Consider the following 14,111-nt stretch of genomic DNA (forward strand, 5'->3'; position numbering starts at 1 on the left):
GATAGCCAAGGATTCTCCGAAGAGACCTGGTACCAAAGGAATTAAGTCTCCGTCTCAGATCCTTGGTCAGAGTCCAAGTCTCGCACCCATAGAGCAAGACTGAAAGTACCAAGGACCTGAAGACTCGGACTTTCGTCCTCCCGCACAGGTACCGGCAGCGCCACACCCCATGATCCAGTGAATCCATGACTCCCCAGGCCCGACCCAGACGTCTATTGACCTCTGACTCGCAGCCAGCAGAGACATGAATATCACTGCCAAGGTAAGTGAATCTCTCCACGACCTCAACATCCTCACCACAAACAGACACAGACAGGACAGCAGCATCCAAGATGTCACCGAAAGCCTGGATCTTAGTTTTGACCCAAGAAACCCGTAATCCCAACGGCTCCGACTCCTCATTCAGCACCCCGAGGGCCCCCAAGAGGATGTCTAAAGTCTCCGCAAAGATGACTGCATCATCTGCAAAGTCAAGGTCCGAGATCTTGACATTCCCAAATGACGCACCGCAACTTGATCTCTCCGACATCCTCCCTAGAATCCAGTCCATACAACTGCTGAAAAGTGTGGGGGCCAGTACACATCCCTGACGAACTCCAGTAACAACTGGAAATAAGTCAGAGATGGTACCACCACACTTCACAGCACTCTCAGTACCAGAGTAGAGTTCAGACATCAGATCGATCAGTTTTGGTGGCACCCCACGAAGACCAAGAATCCTCCAGAGGACATCCCGATTCACTGAATCGAACGCTTTACAGAGATCAACATAGGCTGCAAGCAGCCCCTGCCGAAACTCTTGCCTGCGTTCGGTGAGGACACGAAGTGCAAGGATACGGTCAATCGTTGACCTCTTTGGTGTAAAGCCTGACTGCTCTGGACGCTGGTGCTCAAGCAGATGGTGGCGAACCCTATCGAGAATTATCCGAGCAAAGACCTTGCCCGGCACTGAGAGCAGCGTCACCCCTCGGTAGTTGTTGCAGTCTTGGCGATCACCCTTCCCTTTCCAGAGAGGGACAACAAGGCCCCTCTTCCAGTCAGTTGGGATGATGCCTGTGTTCCAGGCAGAGCACAAAACTGCATGCAACGACACGAGTGCAGCATTTCCACCAGCCTTGAGAAGTTCGGCATGGATGCCACAGATCCCTGGAGCTTTGCCCCGTTTCAACTGGTTCACCGCAGCCCGTGTTTCCACAAGCGAAGGTGGACCACAGTTGATTCGAGGGTCAGCAACAGGGATTGTAACACCCTTGACGTCCAACTCGACAGTTGGGGGATCAGCCTGGTACAACCGCTCAAAGTAACCGGCCCAGCGGGCCTTCACTTCAGACTCCTCTGTCAAGAGCCTACCACTCTCTGCTCGAACTGTAGTGCTCCGAGGGATGGGCTTGGATGAATGTAATGCGCGAATTCCCCTGTAAGCGGGACGAGAATCACCTGTCCACAGGTGATGCTCTACCCCCTCACAGATTCATCGCACATCGGCCTCCTTGTCCACCCTCAGTGCACGTACAGTTTTACGCCTCAGCTCCCTGAACAGCTCAGCTCTGCTATTCAGCCTGGCCCTGCGACTCTGGTCAATGGTATCCAGTGTCCCTTGAGAGACAAAATTCTTCTTTGCCCTGCGGTGAGCTCCAAGGCATCCACCGGCAACATCAAGGACGGTGGTCTTGAAGGCGTTCCACAACTCTTCAGGACCCCCCAAAGCACCCAGACCCCCCAAGTGTCCACTCAGCCTGTTGGCAAACTCCTGAGCTACTCTCTCATCCCTGAGCTTGGTAACATCCAGCCTCGGCTGGGATGGTACCATTCTCCAGGATTTAAGGTGCAGCTTTAGAGTTGCTACAACAAGCCTGTGGTCAGTATTGAGGAACTGAGCACTCCGGTAGACCCTGCAGTTCTGGATCATCCTCCAACGACCGTCAATGAGGACATGGTCAATCTCCTTTGCCACACCGCCAGCGTTGGAATACCAAGTCCAGCGATGAGCTTGTGGGCGCTGAAACCATGAACCAGCCACCCTAAGTCCATGACTTCTTGCAAAGTCAAGGAACTTATTGCTATTCTGGTTCATAGTTCCTGACCCATGGGGACCAACACACACCTCATAACCGTCCCTATCAGTTCCAGTCGATGCATTGAAGACTCCCCCAAGACTAGAAGTGTATCTCGTCTGGGGCACTGATCAACCACAGACTCAAGTGTGGCGTAGAATGCATCCTTCACGGTGAGATCACTCGCCTCAGTCGGAGCATAAACAGAGACCAGGGAAATGACACCTAAGGAGTGACGAATCCTTAATCTCATAATACGCTCGTTGACCGGTGTTACCTCAATTATCATTGGGGTCAGCTTATTGGACACAGCTACAGCAACTCCTTTGGTATGGTAACCATCAGAGCGACCAGACCAATAGTAGGTGTAACCACCCACCATTATCTCGCCGCAATCCGGTCTCTGAACCTCAGAGAGAGCTGCAATCCCGATGTCCAAACGCTTGAGCTCAGATGATAACAGAGACAGGTGATCATCCTCTCTTAGGGATAGGACATTCCAGGCACCCACCCGAAGGGACCGCCTCAGGTTAACCCAAGGAGACCGCCGTCTGGTGGACGACACCTCAGCACCACTCCGACACACTCTCCCGCAATCTGACCCAGGGATGTTACCCCGTGGTTTCCCTCCTATCAAAGATTGGGGTCCCGAAGGCTTTGCCCCAATCCCGTCATCCGGTGAGCTGCCCTGCGAAGGGAAGCTGCACAGGAGGTACTCCCACGGAGTGGGTTTTCAGATTTTTTTGCGTTTTTGCGTTTTGCGGAATGAAGGGTTTTACGGTGGCTGGAGTGCAAATCCTGCCACCAACCTCCTAATAAGAAGTGACCCAACTGCAGGAGGACGTCCGCAGACACAGTTGGGCACTAGATATGGATGGCCGTTGGCTCACAAGGAGCTCCTCCGCCCTTTGACAGGTTTTGTTTTTAATCCTGCTGGGTGTCCATATCCAAACACCCTCCTCACCAGAAAACCTGGTGGGGGAGACGGTTTAGTCGCCGACAACCCGACCATGGAACAGGTTAGTACAGGTTTACATGGTACCTGTAGCAGGTCACAGATCGAACCTGACCTGACAGCAGGTCAGCAGGTCAATTTAGAAGGGGATTGAAATAAATTAAATTCAAATCAAATGGAAGACCAAATATGTACAGTCAGTCCTACATTGGAGTCATTAGAAGGAACCCAAGTTAGCAAAAAACAAAGATGGAGTCATCAGGAGGAATGTGGATAGGATTGACATTTCAGCTGCTACTCGTCTACCCTCAAACCCATCCAGCGACAGGCAAGTGAGTCATATTCAAAAAATAAAAAAATAAAAAGGTTTTTCAAGATAAATAATTTCTTATTAGATTTTTGTTCAAACCAATATGGCTGAAAGACCAATCATTATTCACTTGGGGAACATGTGTGTGAAGTTTCCTCTTGATCTGTCCAGCTGTTCTGGAGAGGTGGATTTTTAAAGGCTGGAGAGTAAATCAAATATGGCTGCCCACCATGTGACCTATGACATCACAGGTGAGAACAGTCATAGCTGTAAAAGTTTCAGCTCGATCTGTTCAGCCTTTACAGAGATTTTTGAACGTTTAAAAAAAAAAAAAAAATGACTGCAGACTGACAACATCAATCTTTTGTGTCGACAAATTTATCTCAAGATGACCCTCAAGCATTTTTCTACTGATCAGACGTCGCATTCTACATATGTAATCCATCCATCGGGACCATACTCAACAGTCTCCTTGGCTATTGGGCACAATCCTGGACGGGTCGCCACTCCGACACAGGATACCAGCAAGCTGGTACTCATTTTTCCGACCTCGGAAGGATGACAGGCAGAGTCAACCCCACCTGATATTAATTCAACAGCCGAGCGGGATTTGAACTCAGGATCCTAGAATCACAAACCCACCACCCTAACCATTAAGCCAACACCAGGCACATGTATGTAATGATGATGTCATTACAAAGGCACCGATGACATGATAAAAAACAACAACAAAAAAAAAACATTCCCTATGAGGAGTACTTGCCATGTGCCAAGTTTAAATTTTTTACAGAGATCCAAAGTTTTTCCTTTTTACCAACATGGCTACCATACCACATGACGTACGATGTCATAATTATCATTAAACATTCCACATGAGTAGTTGCTCCTATTGTGAAAATTTTGTGTCAATCCGACAAACAGTTTCAGAGAAAAACCATACTCATGTTCTGTGCGGACAAACAAACAAACAAACACAGACAGACAGACAAACAGACCCAAATGTGATGCCCTCTCCTTGAATGAGGGTAAAAATTCAGGACATTTTTGAAGGCATGTCTATGTGACATTGAGTATTTTAGTTACCTAAGCTCGGCCTGTGGCTGCAACTGGTTTTCCGTTGGCTTAGCATTCCGCTTGCGCATGTGAGTCACACCATAAGAGTTCTCCAGTTGATCCACATCCACCTTGAGAGATGCAGTCTGTTTCTGGCAAATACTTGCTCAATCTGTAACACAAAATAGCTCAGGAAACGTTCAAAGAAAATCAAAAACATTTCTTTCCCTTTTCAGAAATGTACCACAATACCCCCAAAGTGGCAATGTTAGCTGTTTCCACGGCCTCTGTGTGGTTATCATCACCACAAAGTGATACTGTTTGTTTGAGTTTGAATGGGGGTGGGCCGGGGGGGGTACGGGACAGTGGTGGAGGAGGAGGAGGGATGAAGTGTGCCGTATCAACGTAAAAAGAAATAAAGAACAGAAGTCGTTGAAATTCCGATCAAAAGAATATATTGTTGCGAGCCAGGGTCGGGGGTGAAGACCACGAAGGCGAGCATGCAGTGGGGGGTGGGGGGGGGTACCTCGAGTCCCCATCAGACTCTCCGGAATCGCAGGCCATCACACACAAATAACTTCATGACGCGGTGGGTCGCTAATCGACCGTGAACGCCAATCACTCGACCACGTGACTTAGGGTCCTCTGTCTTATACCGTTTCCCGAAAGGTCACGTGATCTAATGACAAGGGGACATACCCTCGGTACGCACTTGCTCAAACTGGATCACCTTACCAGATCAGATGCAGCCGAGCGGGACTGCCAAGCATGCCAAGCGAGGAAACAGATCATTGGGGAATAATGTCCCGGCTAGACGAGAGTGTGAACCATGCTAGACCAATGAAGGAAAAGACAAAAACGAGCTGGGAACATTTCTATCCATCCATCCATTGGGACCATACTCTGTGCAGAGCGTTGGTGCTGCCGAAGCAGTCTCCTTGGCTATTGGGCACAATCCTGGATGGGTTGCCACTCCGACACAGGATAGCAGCAAGATGGCACTCATTTTTGCCAACCTCAGAATGATGACAGGCAGAGTCAACCCTAACTGGTATTAATTCAACAGCTGAGTGGGATCCCAAGCCCACCACCCAACCGTTAAGCCAACACCAGGCATAACATTTCTATACAAGCATTTATTTACAATGGTGAGGAAAAGTATGTGGCAGAGTGAATTGAGTTTATTTCTATGTACAGCAGGGGACAGCAAGGAATTTGTGGGGTACGGCAAAAGACAAGCAATCTTACAAAAGCAGACACAGAGCAGACTTATCCCGTTATAACTTCCACAATTTTAACTTAAACTAGCACAGGCCATCTCTCTCTCACACACACACACACACACACACACACACACACACACACACACACACACACACACACACACACACACACACACACACACACACACACACACACACACACACACACACACACACACACACACACACACACACACACACACACACACACACACACACACACACACCCGAGGAAGATTAGATACAGCCCAGAGAGAAAGAGAGAAGATGAGGATAAATGGCCTCTCAATACCTGGTGCAGTCGGCAGACCAGTGCAACCCAGAACGCTGAGGGATAGGTAGGTGGGAGGAATACTGGTCGTGTCTAAGGTGTGGGAGTGGGAGGTGTGGTGTACTGCAATGTGGGGGTGCGGTGTCATGCAAGAGGAAAATAGGATTGCGTCATTAATGATGCTCTTTGTGCGGCCAAAGAAGACGGGATAGAGAGGTGGATAGGGGGAGAGGAGAGAAGATGCGTGAGGCGAAAGATCCCCAACCGAGACATGTATAGGGCTGTTTGTGTAGTGTGTACCTCCGTGGGATGCTCCGCCTGGGCATTTCCACCTCAAGATGCGGCGCGTTATCTCCTGCTTAATCATGTTGCCGGGGCTCATGGCAACATGCGCTCCGCACTGGTCCGTCTGGCTGCACGGGGGTGGCGGAACGTTAACAGCACGGCAAGGTGTCTCGGCCGTCACCCTGGATCAGGCTCTCAAGAAGAAGAAGAAGCACGTCCTGGCAATAGCACACCAAGAGCAGGACAGTGAGCAAAGAGCCAGCGAAGGGGAGGCAGTGAAGAAGAGGTGAAGAAGAGCGGGTAACAAAGAGCAGGTAACGAAGAGAAGAGGATGAACAGCTCCGTGCTCCGCCTTTTATAAGCCCCGGGTGAAAGGTGGGGTGATGACCTGAAAGCGACACGATGTGAACCGAATCCTGCTCATCTATTGGGCCACAGCGGCCCGAGCCATGCCTTGCCAGGCTCCAGGGCCAGAAACTGTCTTAGTTACCCATCCGCTTCAGCACGGTTCGAAGCTCCTGACTCAACATGGGGCATGCTCCCTGAGCCGGCATTCAGACCCTGAACATGCTGCGAGTGCAGTCTGAATGTCGAATAGCAACGGACTTTCCCCGCCATTCATGGGCCCCCTCTCATGAGCCAAAATGCACACCCGGGCCCCATACCAATCTCCCGGATCGCCCTTCTTGCGACCCTCCCCGCTGCCCCTGTCTTGCCGTGATTTGGCGACTGGATGAGGGTCGTATCAACTCCACGTGCTCACCCGGGATGTCCCTGGCGAGATGCGGTCGAGCTATTCACGTGTGTTGCTTGGCCCAGCATCGCACGGCGCCGAGGACAGCCCAAGTCGTGCAGTACTCCTCAATATAGAGTGGCGAATTGTAGCGATGCAGGAGTATGAGGAAGTGTGGGAATATTTTTCCCGTGTGCGGGAGGCGTTTGTGGTAGAAGTAGTGAGGTTTGGTAGCGAGGTGCGAAGCAAGGTGAGATGCCGGTTGGAAATTGGCACGCAGATTTGAATGAAATAATGGCGCGCGATACCCGTGTGCGGGTTGTGTTGTGTGTAGTAGAGGGAGTGTGGTGGTTCCGAGCCACGGGAGTCATCGTGGTGTGCTTATTATCAATCGCATATTGAATGGTGGGTTTGCTTGCTTGCTTACTTGTTTTGTACCATAGTTAAAGGAAAGGGTTGGAGTAGAAATCAGAATATGAGATAGAGATAGTTAACAGACCTAACTATGAGACCCACACAACGCACTTCGTCCGTTAACCCATGAGACATGAGGGAAGGTCGAACTGCATGAAGACTCACAAAATAACTGCCTGGGGATCACTGTATGTTGGCTGCCATTGCTTTAGAGGCATGCAATTTTGTAGAACTGCTACAATATATTTGTTGTCTTAAAGAAACAACATAGAAAGGGGCAGAGTACAAGGCTTATTGACTACAACATGGAAAGACATAATTTTTTCTAGTGTTAAGGTCAAAAAGGCTTTTTTAAAATATATAGTTAAGACTTGTGAAAGTGCTAGTACACTGAACAGCTCAGGATGTAACAGACAAAAACAGGACACAAACAAGTTGTGCCAGGCACAACAAATCCCACCCATTTAAGGCATAAAGTTATTTTGGGGATCAAATTTAAATTTGATACATCCTTAACCTGAATGTTAATTATAAGGAATAGAATAAGGAATATTTTAGTCTTAGTTTGAAGTCAATTAAACCATTTTTGACGAAGTTATGACCGTAAAATGATTTTGACCTTTCAAGGCCATGCTGACCTTGACCTTTGACCTAATTGGACCCAAAAGTTAATGGGGTCGTCCGAGGTTCATTACCCACCTGTGGATGCAATTTGACAGTGTTTGAGCCAGTCGTTTTCCCGTAAAGTTTTATTTTCATAACCATGTTTTAGTTTTAATGGAAATTTGTAATTCTGACCGATGACCATGACCCCCAAAACTTCCGACCCTACCGATCTTCACAAATATGCATTTTTCACTGTAGGAATGGGTCGGATTATAAGTGACAAACAGAATAAGGTTCACTATTAGCTTAGTTTGAAGTAAATCAGATCATTTTTGACGAAGTTATGAGTGAAAAACGATTTGATCTTTTCGTGACCTTGACATTTGATCCAATTGGACCCAAAAGTTAATGGGGTCGTCCAAGGTTCATTGCCCACCTGTGGATTAGATTTAATAGTGTTTGCTAAAGCCATTTTGCCGTAAAGTTGCTTACAGACAGACAAACAAACAAACAGACAAACAAACCGGACGATTACAATATCCCGCTCCCTCCCTCCGGGGGGGGGGGGATAAAAATGGACCAGTCTCCATGCATGCAAAAGGATCGGCAGAGAAAGGGGAGGGGGGCCAAGAGTAGAGTTGAAGGCCAAGATAGAGAAGGACTTGGACAAACAATGGGTGGGAAGGAATGTGGGGGGCTGGAGAGAATACATGGGGTGAAGAAGATGGATACAGAAGGAAATTGCAAGGAGGGAAAACTGGAAAATTGGAACGAGAAGGGATTTGGGTGGGGTTAACGAGGGTACAAAAGATCATGATTTTGGATTAACGACAATCTGAGATGGTGGTGAACAGCTGTCTTGAAGACTTGGAGGGAAGGATGAGATTGAGGAAGATGTGGAAGTCGATTCCACAGGCGGGAAAAAAGAGGATCAAATGAGTGGAGGTGAGCAGTGATCCTGGATTTAGGTAGTTTCACCAGAAGGAGGTTGATGGTGAACTGTGTGAGCCTTACAGAAACCAGGGGGGAGGAAAGCACGGAAAAAGCAGAGGGTGCAAAACCATAAAGGAGGTGGTAGAAGACAGAGAGACCACCGACCTGTCTGTGATGGTAAAGTGATAAGAGCATAGACTAAGCTTCAATGAGAGAGATTCCAATCATCTTAAAGGCCTTGAATTCTACGGCATCAAGCTGAGCAAGATGTGAGGCAGGGGAGAGCAGTCCTCCATCAAGCTGTGGATGAAGCCCTTGTGGGTGGATAAGAGTTCAGGTGTGCCAAGGAAGGACTTTGTATGACAGAGGATGCACAGTCTGCAGCTGGCTTTGAAGGCCAGCTTTGAAATGTGGTTTGCTGAATTAAGATCATTGCTGAGAGTGACACCCAGGAGTTTGAATGACTGAACTTCCACAAGAAGATTGGCAAGAAAGTAGATAGGGGAGAGGTTGCCAGATGGTCCTTTCAGACAGAGATAGTTAGAGTACAAGATCTGCCAGGATTGAAAGACATATTCCAAATGTTTCACCATCTTGTGATTTTTTTTTCAATGTCTGAAGAGAGGGAAGAGCTGCAGCCTTCCTGTCTGAAAGATGAGTGATGTAATTTCAGAGGGTAAGGTCAACAGTGTGGAGGAAAAAATTATATTAATGTATTCTAAATTGTAATTGTGCTGGTGTTTTATAAATTTAATTTTTATGCTACAAGTCGAAGTCGAATGTCAGTGTTCCTTCCCTTTGGCCAAGAGTCTTTGCCCTAAATGTTGATAAAAAAAAATTGTCTTGTTCTGGAACGATGTGACCTAGGCTGATAACAGCAAACTTTTGCCGAAATTACATCATATGCTTCTCACCTAGAAGACACGTACTGCAGTTAAGAGTTAACAGCCCCCACCACTCTCCCATGAAAAGCATATAAATACCTTGAAATGTAATCTTGTTTTAGTGCAAGCACGTGAGGATGTATACCATCTCAGTGGGTTGTACTCCAAGAGAGTGCAAGCACGTGTGGATGTATACCTCCACAGTGGCTTGTACTCCTTGTTACTTAAGTTGCTATCAAGTATAATAAAACTCTCTGATGTAATGTACTTTCATGTTGTGGAAAATGAATTAATCGGTGTCTTTGATTTGAGTCGGTTAAACGGTGTCTTTGAAATGTAAGAGAAATGAAATAGAACCAGTTAAAGTTCCACAACAAAATTGAGGAATTCTAAACGATCACAACGAGACTTCAGAAGTCAACAATCAGGCTGAAAAAAAATCCTCAACAACAGCGAATAGATAAAGAGGATTTTTCAGTCAGAGATCACTTATGAAGATCGGGAATAGGACTGGGCCCAGAACACTGATTTGGGGCACTCCAACCTTGACAGGGAAAAGAGATGAAAGCATTCCCTTGAGTGCCACATGTTAGCTACGAGAGTAGAGGAAGTCAGTAAGCCATGTATAGAGTTGGTTTTTCATGCCATAGGTAGAGAGTTTGGGGAGTAAGGCAGGATGCCAGACTGTATCAAAAGCACGAGATATGTCCAAAGAGACGGCCCTGATGTCATGTCTGACATTGGGGGCCTCCATCCATTGTTGGGTGAGGAGAGCAGCATGTCCAAGGTAGAGTGACTTGGTCTGAAACCAAATTGGTGATATGAGATGAGATTGTTCGAGAAAAGGAAGGATTTCATATCAACAGTGATGATGGATTTCATGACCTTACTGATGATTGGAAGTAAGCTGATCGGTCCGCAGTTAAGATCAGTTTTTGCACCTTTTTATGTAATGCAGTGATGTTGGAGAATTTTCAAGCAGATGTTAGATGACCTTGCACAAATGACAGGGTGAAAAGGGCAGAGAGAGGAAGCACAAGAGCAACAGTGTAGGTTTTTCAGACACATCAACTGATGCCGTCCGGTCTAGTTGCAGACTCAGAGTCGAGGGTTCAAAGAACCTTCTCCCCCTTCTCAGGTGCAAAAGATACCGAGTCCAGGAGCAGTTGGGTACGACTGGGTACAGAGCGTGAGGGGTTGGGGACAAAATGTGGAAGCAAACACAGAAATGAGGCATTGAGTGTTCTCACAAACGGAGTCGGCTGTGATGCCATTTAAAGGGAAGGGATGGAAGGGGAGCATACCCCAGAGACAGACTTAACAATGTGCCACCAAGCCCACCATGTTTTAGCCCATGGAATTAAACTTTGAGAACAATCTGGCTCTTTGCTACTCTGCTGTATGTCACAAATTTGTCTTTTCTTGAAGTAGGAATTGAGGACACACACATCTGTCACTTCCACGATTTATAATATTGAGCAAGTATTGGTGGAATTGGTGTTCTTGTCAAAGAAAGATTTACCTTTCCAAAAATTGATAGAAGTAAAGCAATTTAGTTCCAGAATAATGATGCTGACCATTATTATAGGAGAAGAAATTTTGAATATTTTCAGCACACACGGGACACAAGCAAGTGTAGGTGAAGAATGTCCATAATTTGGAACGAACTAGAAGATTTGTTCAAGTAATAAGCTACTGGGATAAGTGCTTATTGGTTGAAATTTGAGCAGACATGCCAGTGAGAAACCAAATGGATACAACGGTGTTCATGGTGGATTCAGGTGTGGTGAAAGGAATTAAGCAGGAGATGCGATATTAGAAACAGTGGAAGTGACAGATGTGTGTGTCCTCAATACCTACTTCAAGAAAAAGAACAATTCATGACTTATTGAAGCATAGTGCAAAAAGCCAGATAGATTGTTAGTGTGAAGGAGTAGAAAAGAAGGGCAAACAATGTGAAAGTTAGAGCCAGTGAAAAATGCTTGACTCAGCATCAAATGGTAGATGGAGAGTTTCATATTGCAAATGAAAAAGAAAGCAAGGGTCTCAAGCAAACTCAAACATGAAAGCTTAGAAGCTTAAAGATGTGAAAGAGAGGGTGTAAGTGAGCAAGAACAGCCCAAATAGTGTAGCAGCATAGCAAACCTGTTGTGCATTTTGTGATACAAGCATCAAATTTGGCACAAATGTACATTAATATGTTGCGAACATTTTCAGATGTTGGGCCACTTGAAATTCTCTCTTTATGTCCGCCATATTGGATTTCAAAATGGCCGCCACTTGAAATCTACATTTGCTATTATCTCTGGACGTAATGCAGCTATTGACTTGATTCTGGTATCTAAATGTATGTTTTTTGGGGGCAAGGAATCCAATGGTACCATTTTCAACTTAATATTATCTATCACAGTCTGTTATATAATTTTAGTTGGAAATTATCTAGGCAAATATTGGATTCAACACAATACTTTGAAAAGAATGTCTAAGTTCTGTAAATGTCTTAGGTATAATACTGACATGCTACATGGTCTAGTATTTGAGGCTAGGTGTACTGGTATCTGAGGCTAGGTATATACCGGTACTGAAGATACGTGTACATAAACAGTGTCATGTTAACAAGTTCAGCATTGCCACAAGTACATGTATGTTGTTGACTCATCGTCATGTGCAGTCCCCTTCACACACACAGAGGGCTGTGCACTGAAGGGCAGCCTTTTTGCACTTGCAGCGCCTCACACACCCTTTCTTGCACTTGCAAGAAACCAGCTCAATGCAGCTGTGAGCTGCCTCAGTTAGCCTGGTCCAGTAAGGTGTGTACTGTCCTTCTCCAGTCCTTGACCAACCCCAGTTGGTTGGTGGAGGGAGCTCTGGTGCTGGCAGCAGTATCTGACCCCACACATGTCCACCTTTATACACTGCCCTCTTGACATGTTCCTCCAGAGCTGCCTTCGTTGGAGGGATGAGCTGCACATTGTTCTTCCTTGCGAAGAGTTTCCTCCTGGCCTTGTCAATGTCTGTGCATTTGCTGGTTCGATCATACAACAGGATCACGAACCTCTCGATGATGCGCATTGCATCGTCTGGTATGTCACGAGGTGCAGAGGACAGCAGCAGCAGCGCCTCAGTGAGTTCTGGCAGTACCGTCCAGACTGCCCACGCAGTCTTCTTACCATGTCTATGAAAACTAGACACAGTGTCGCATCCAGTTAGAGCGTGGAACATTGGCAGTGCACGAGCCTTCTCTCGTCCCAATCCAGCTGCTATTTCGTGTGCTGCTAGGTATCGGAAACTCTGGCCTGTTCCGAATGCCAGCCACAGTTTGTCTTCTGGTTGCAACTCCTGTGCCAGGGACATTGCCAGCACCACAACATCGGTGTCTACAGTCCGGATGAGTATTGCATGGTGTCTATGCTGGACTGCATGAGATGCATGCAGCAACATCCGACTGTCAGCTTCTTCATGGTTACATGGGGCGAGTGAGGTCAGATCTGGCAGTAGTGGCTTGCTGAGCACTGCCTCTCCATCAGTAATGACGAGTTGCTTGTCCTCCTGGTCAAACCATTCCATGAGAGCTGCTGAGAGGAACCTGAACAGCTCGGTCTTGTTGCTGTCCACTCATAGGAAGTTCTGTCAGTTTCCTGGTATGGCTGCGGCAGCCACCACACGTCTCCGCTCACCTTGTCCCCGCTTTGCATGTGTACTACGTTTCAGTGAATCAGTAAGGTAAGTATCCCAGACCAGATCCAGGCGTGACACTGTTTGCAGCTTCGTGGACATATATGGGATGAAGATCTGTTGTGCATACCCTTCAAAGGTCTTTGATGCAGCCGGCTTCAGCATCTGGATGATGGCTGCTCCATCAAGCACAATACAGGTCGTGACAGGAGTCTCTGTCTTTGCGTCGTAGACTTCTTCCAAGCATGTGAGGAGATCACTCTTGGTACCAGTGCAGAGCCTTCCACCATCAGACAATGCAGGAGGACATGCCTGATTCTGGTGACAAAAGAACTCCTCAAGGTTTCCATCCCTCGTCTGGCAGCCAATGTACAGGCGTGCGAAGAGTTCACGGTCATTCTTGATGGAGGTGAGCTGTTGCTGACCTACGCTCTGGCTTCTTGGAGTGGAAGTGCTGAACACCTTCAGCTTGTTACGAGCAATGGGTACGTCCACTGCCTTTGTTCTGTCCAACAGACACTCTCTGGTGAAAGCCTCAAACTGCTCTTGGCCAATCCTCTTGGCATTCATCACGGTCTCCACAGCAGCAGGATCTGCGATCTCTTTTGTGTCCAGTTTGATTACATCCTGACTCTCCTCCTCGAATGGGTTGCCCATCTCCTCTATGACACTGACG

At 47.1% G+C, this 14,111-nt stretch overlaps 1 protein-coding gene across 1 annotated transcript in view; it reads right to left on the reverse strand.

Moving 5' to 3' along the window:
- Nucleotides 1-3,653: 3,653 nt before the first annotated feature.
- LOC147012530 (signal recognition particle subunit SRP72-like) overlaps nt 3,654-14,111 on the reverse strand; it is a 46,556-nt gene continuing 36,098 nt past the window's right edge. Inside the window, exon 4 of the mRNA XM_085855749.1 lies at nt 3,654-4,544. Within this exon, the coding sequence (XP_085711875.1) occupies nt 4,442-4,544 (103 nt within the window). The 3' untranslated portion in view covers nt 3,654-4,441. The remainder of the gene's footprint in view (nt 4,545-14,111) is intronic.

The sequence above is a fragment of the Eptatretus burgeri genome, chromosome 14 (assembly GCF_056783735.1).
Source record: "Eptatretus burgeri isolate ZD-2024b chromosome 14, Ebu_testis_v1, whole genome shotgun sequence".
NCBI classification, from domain to species: Eukaryota; Metazoa; Chordata; class Myxini; order Myxiniformes; family Myxinidae; genus Eptatretus; species Eptatretus burgeri.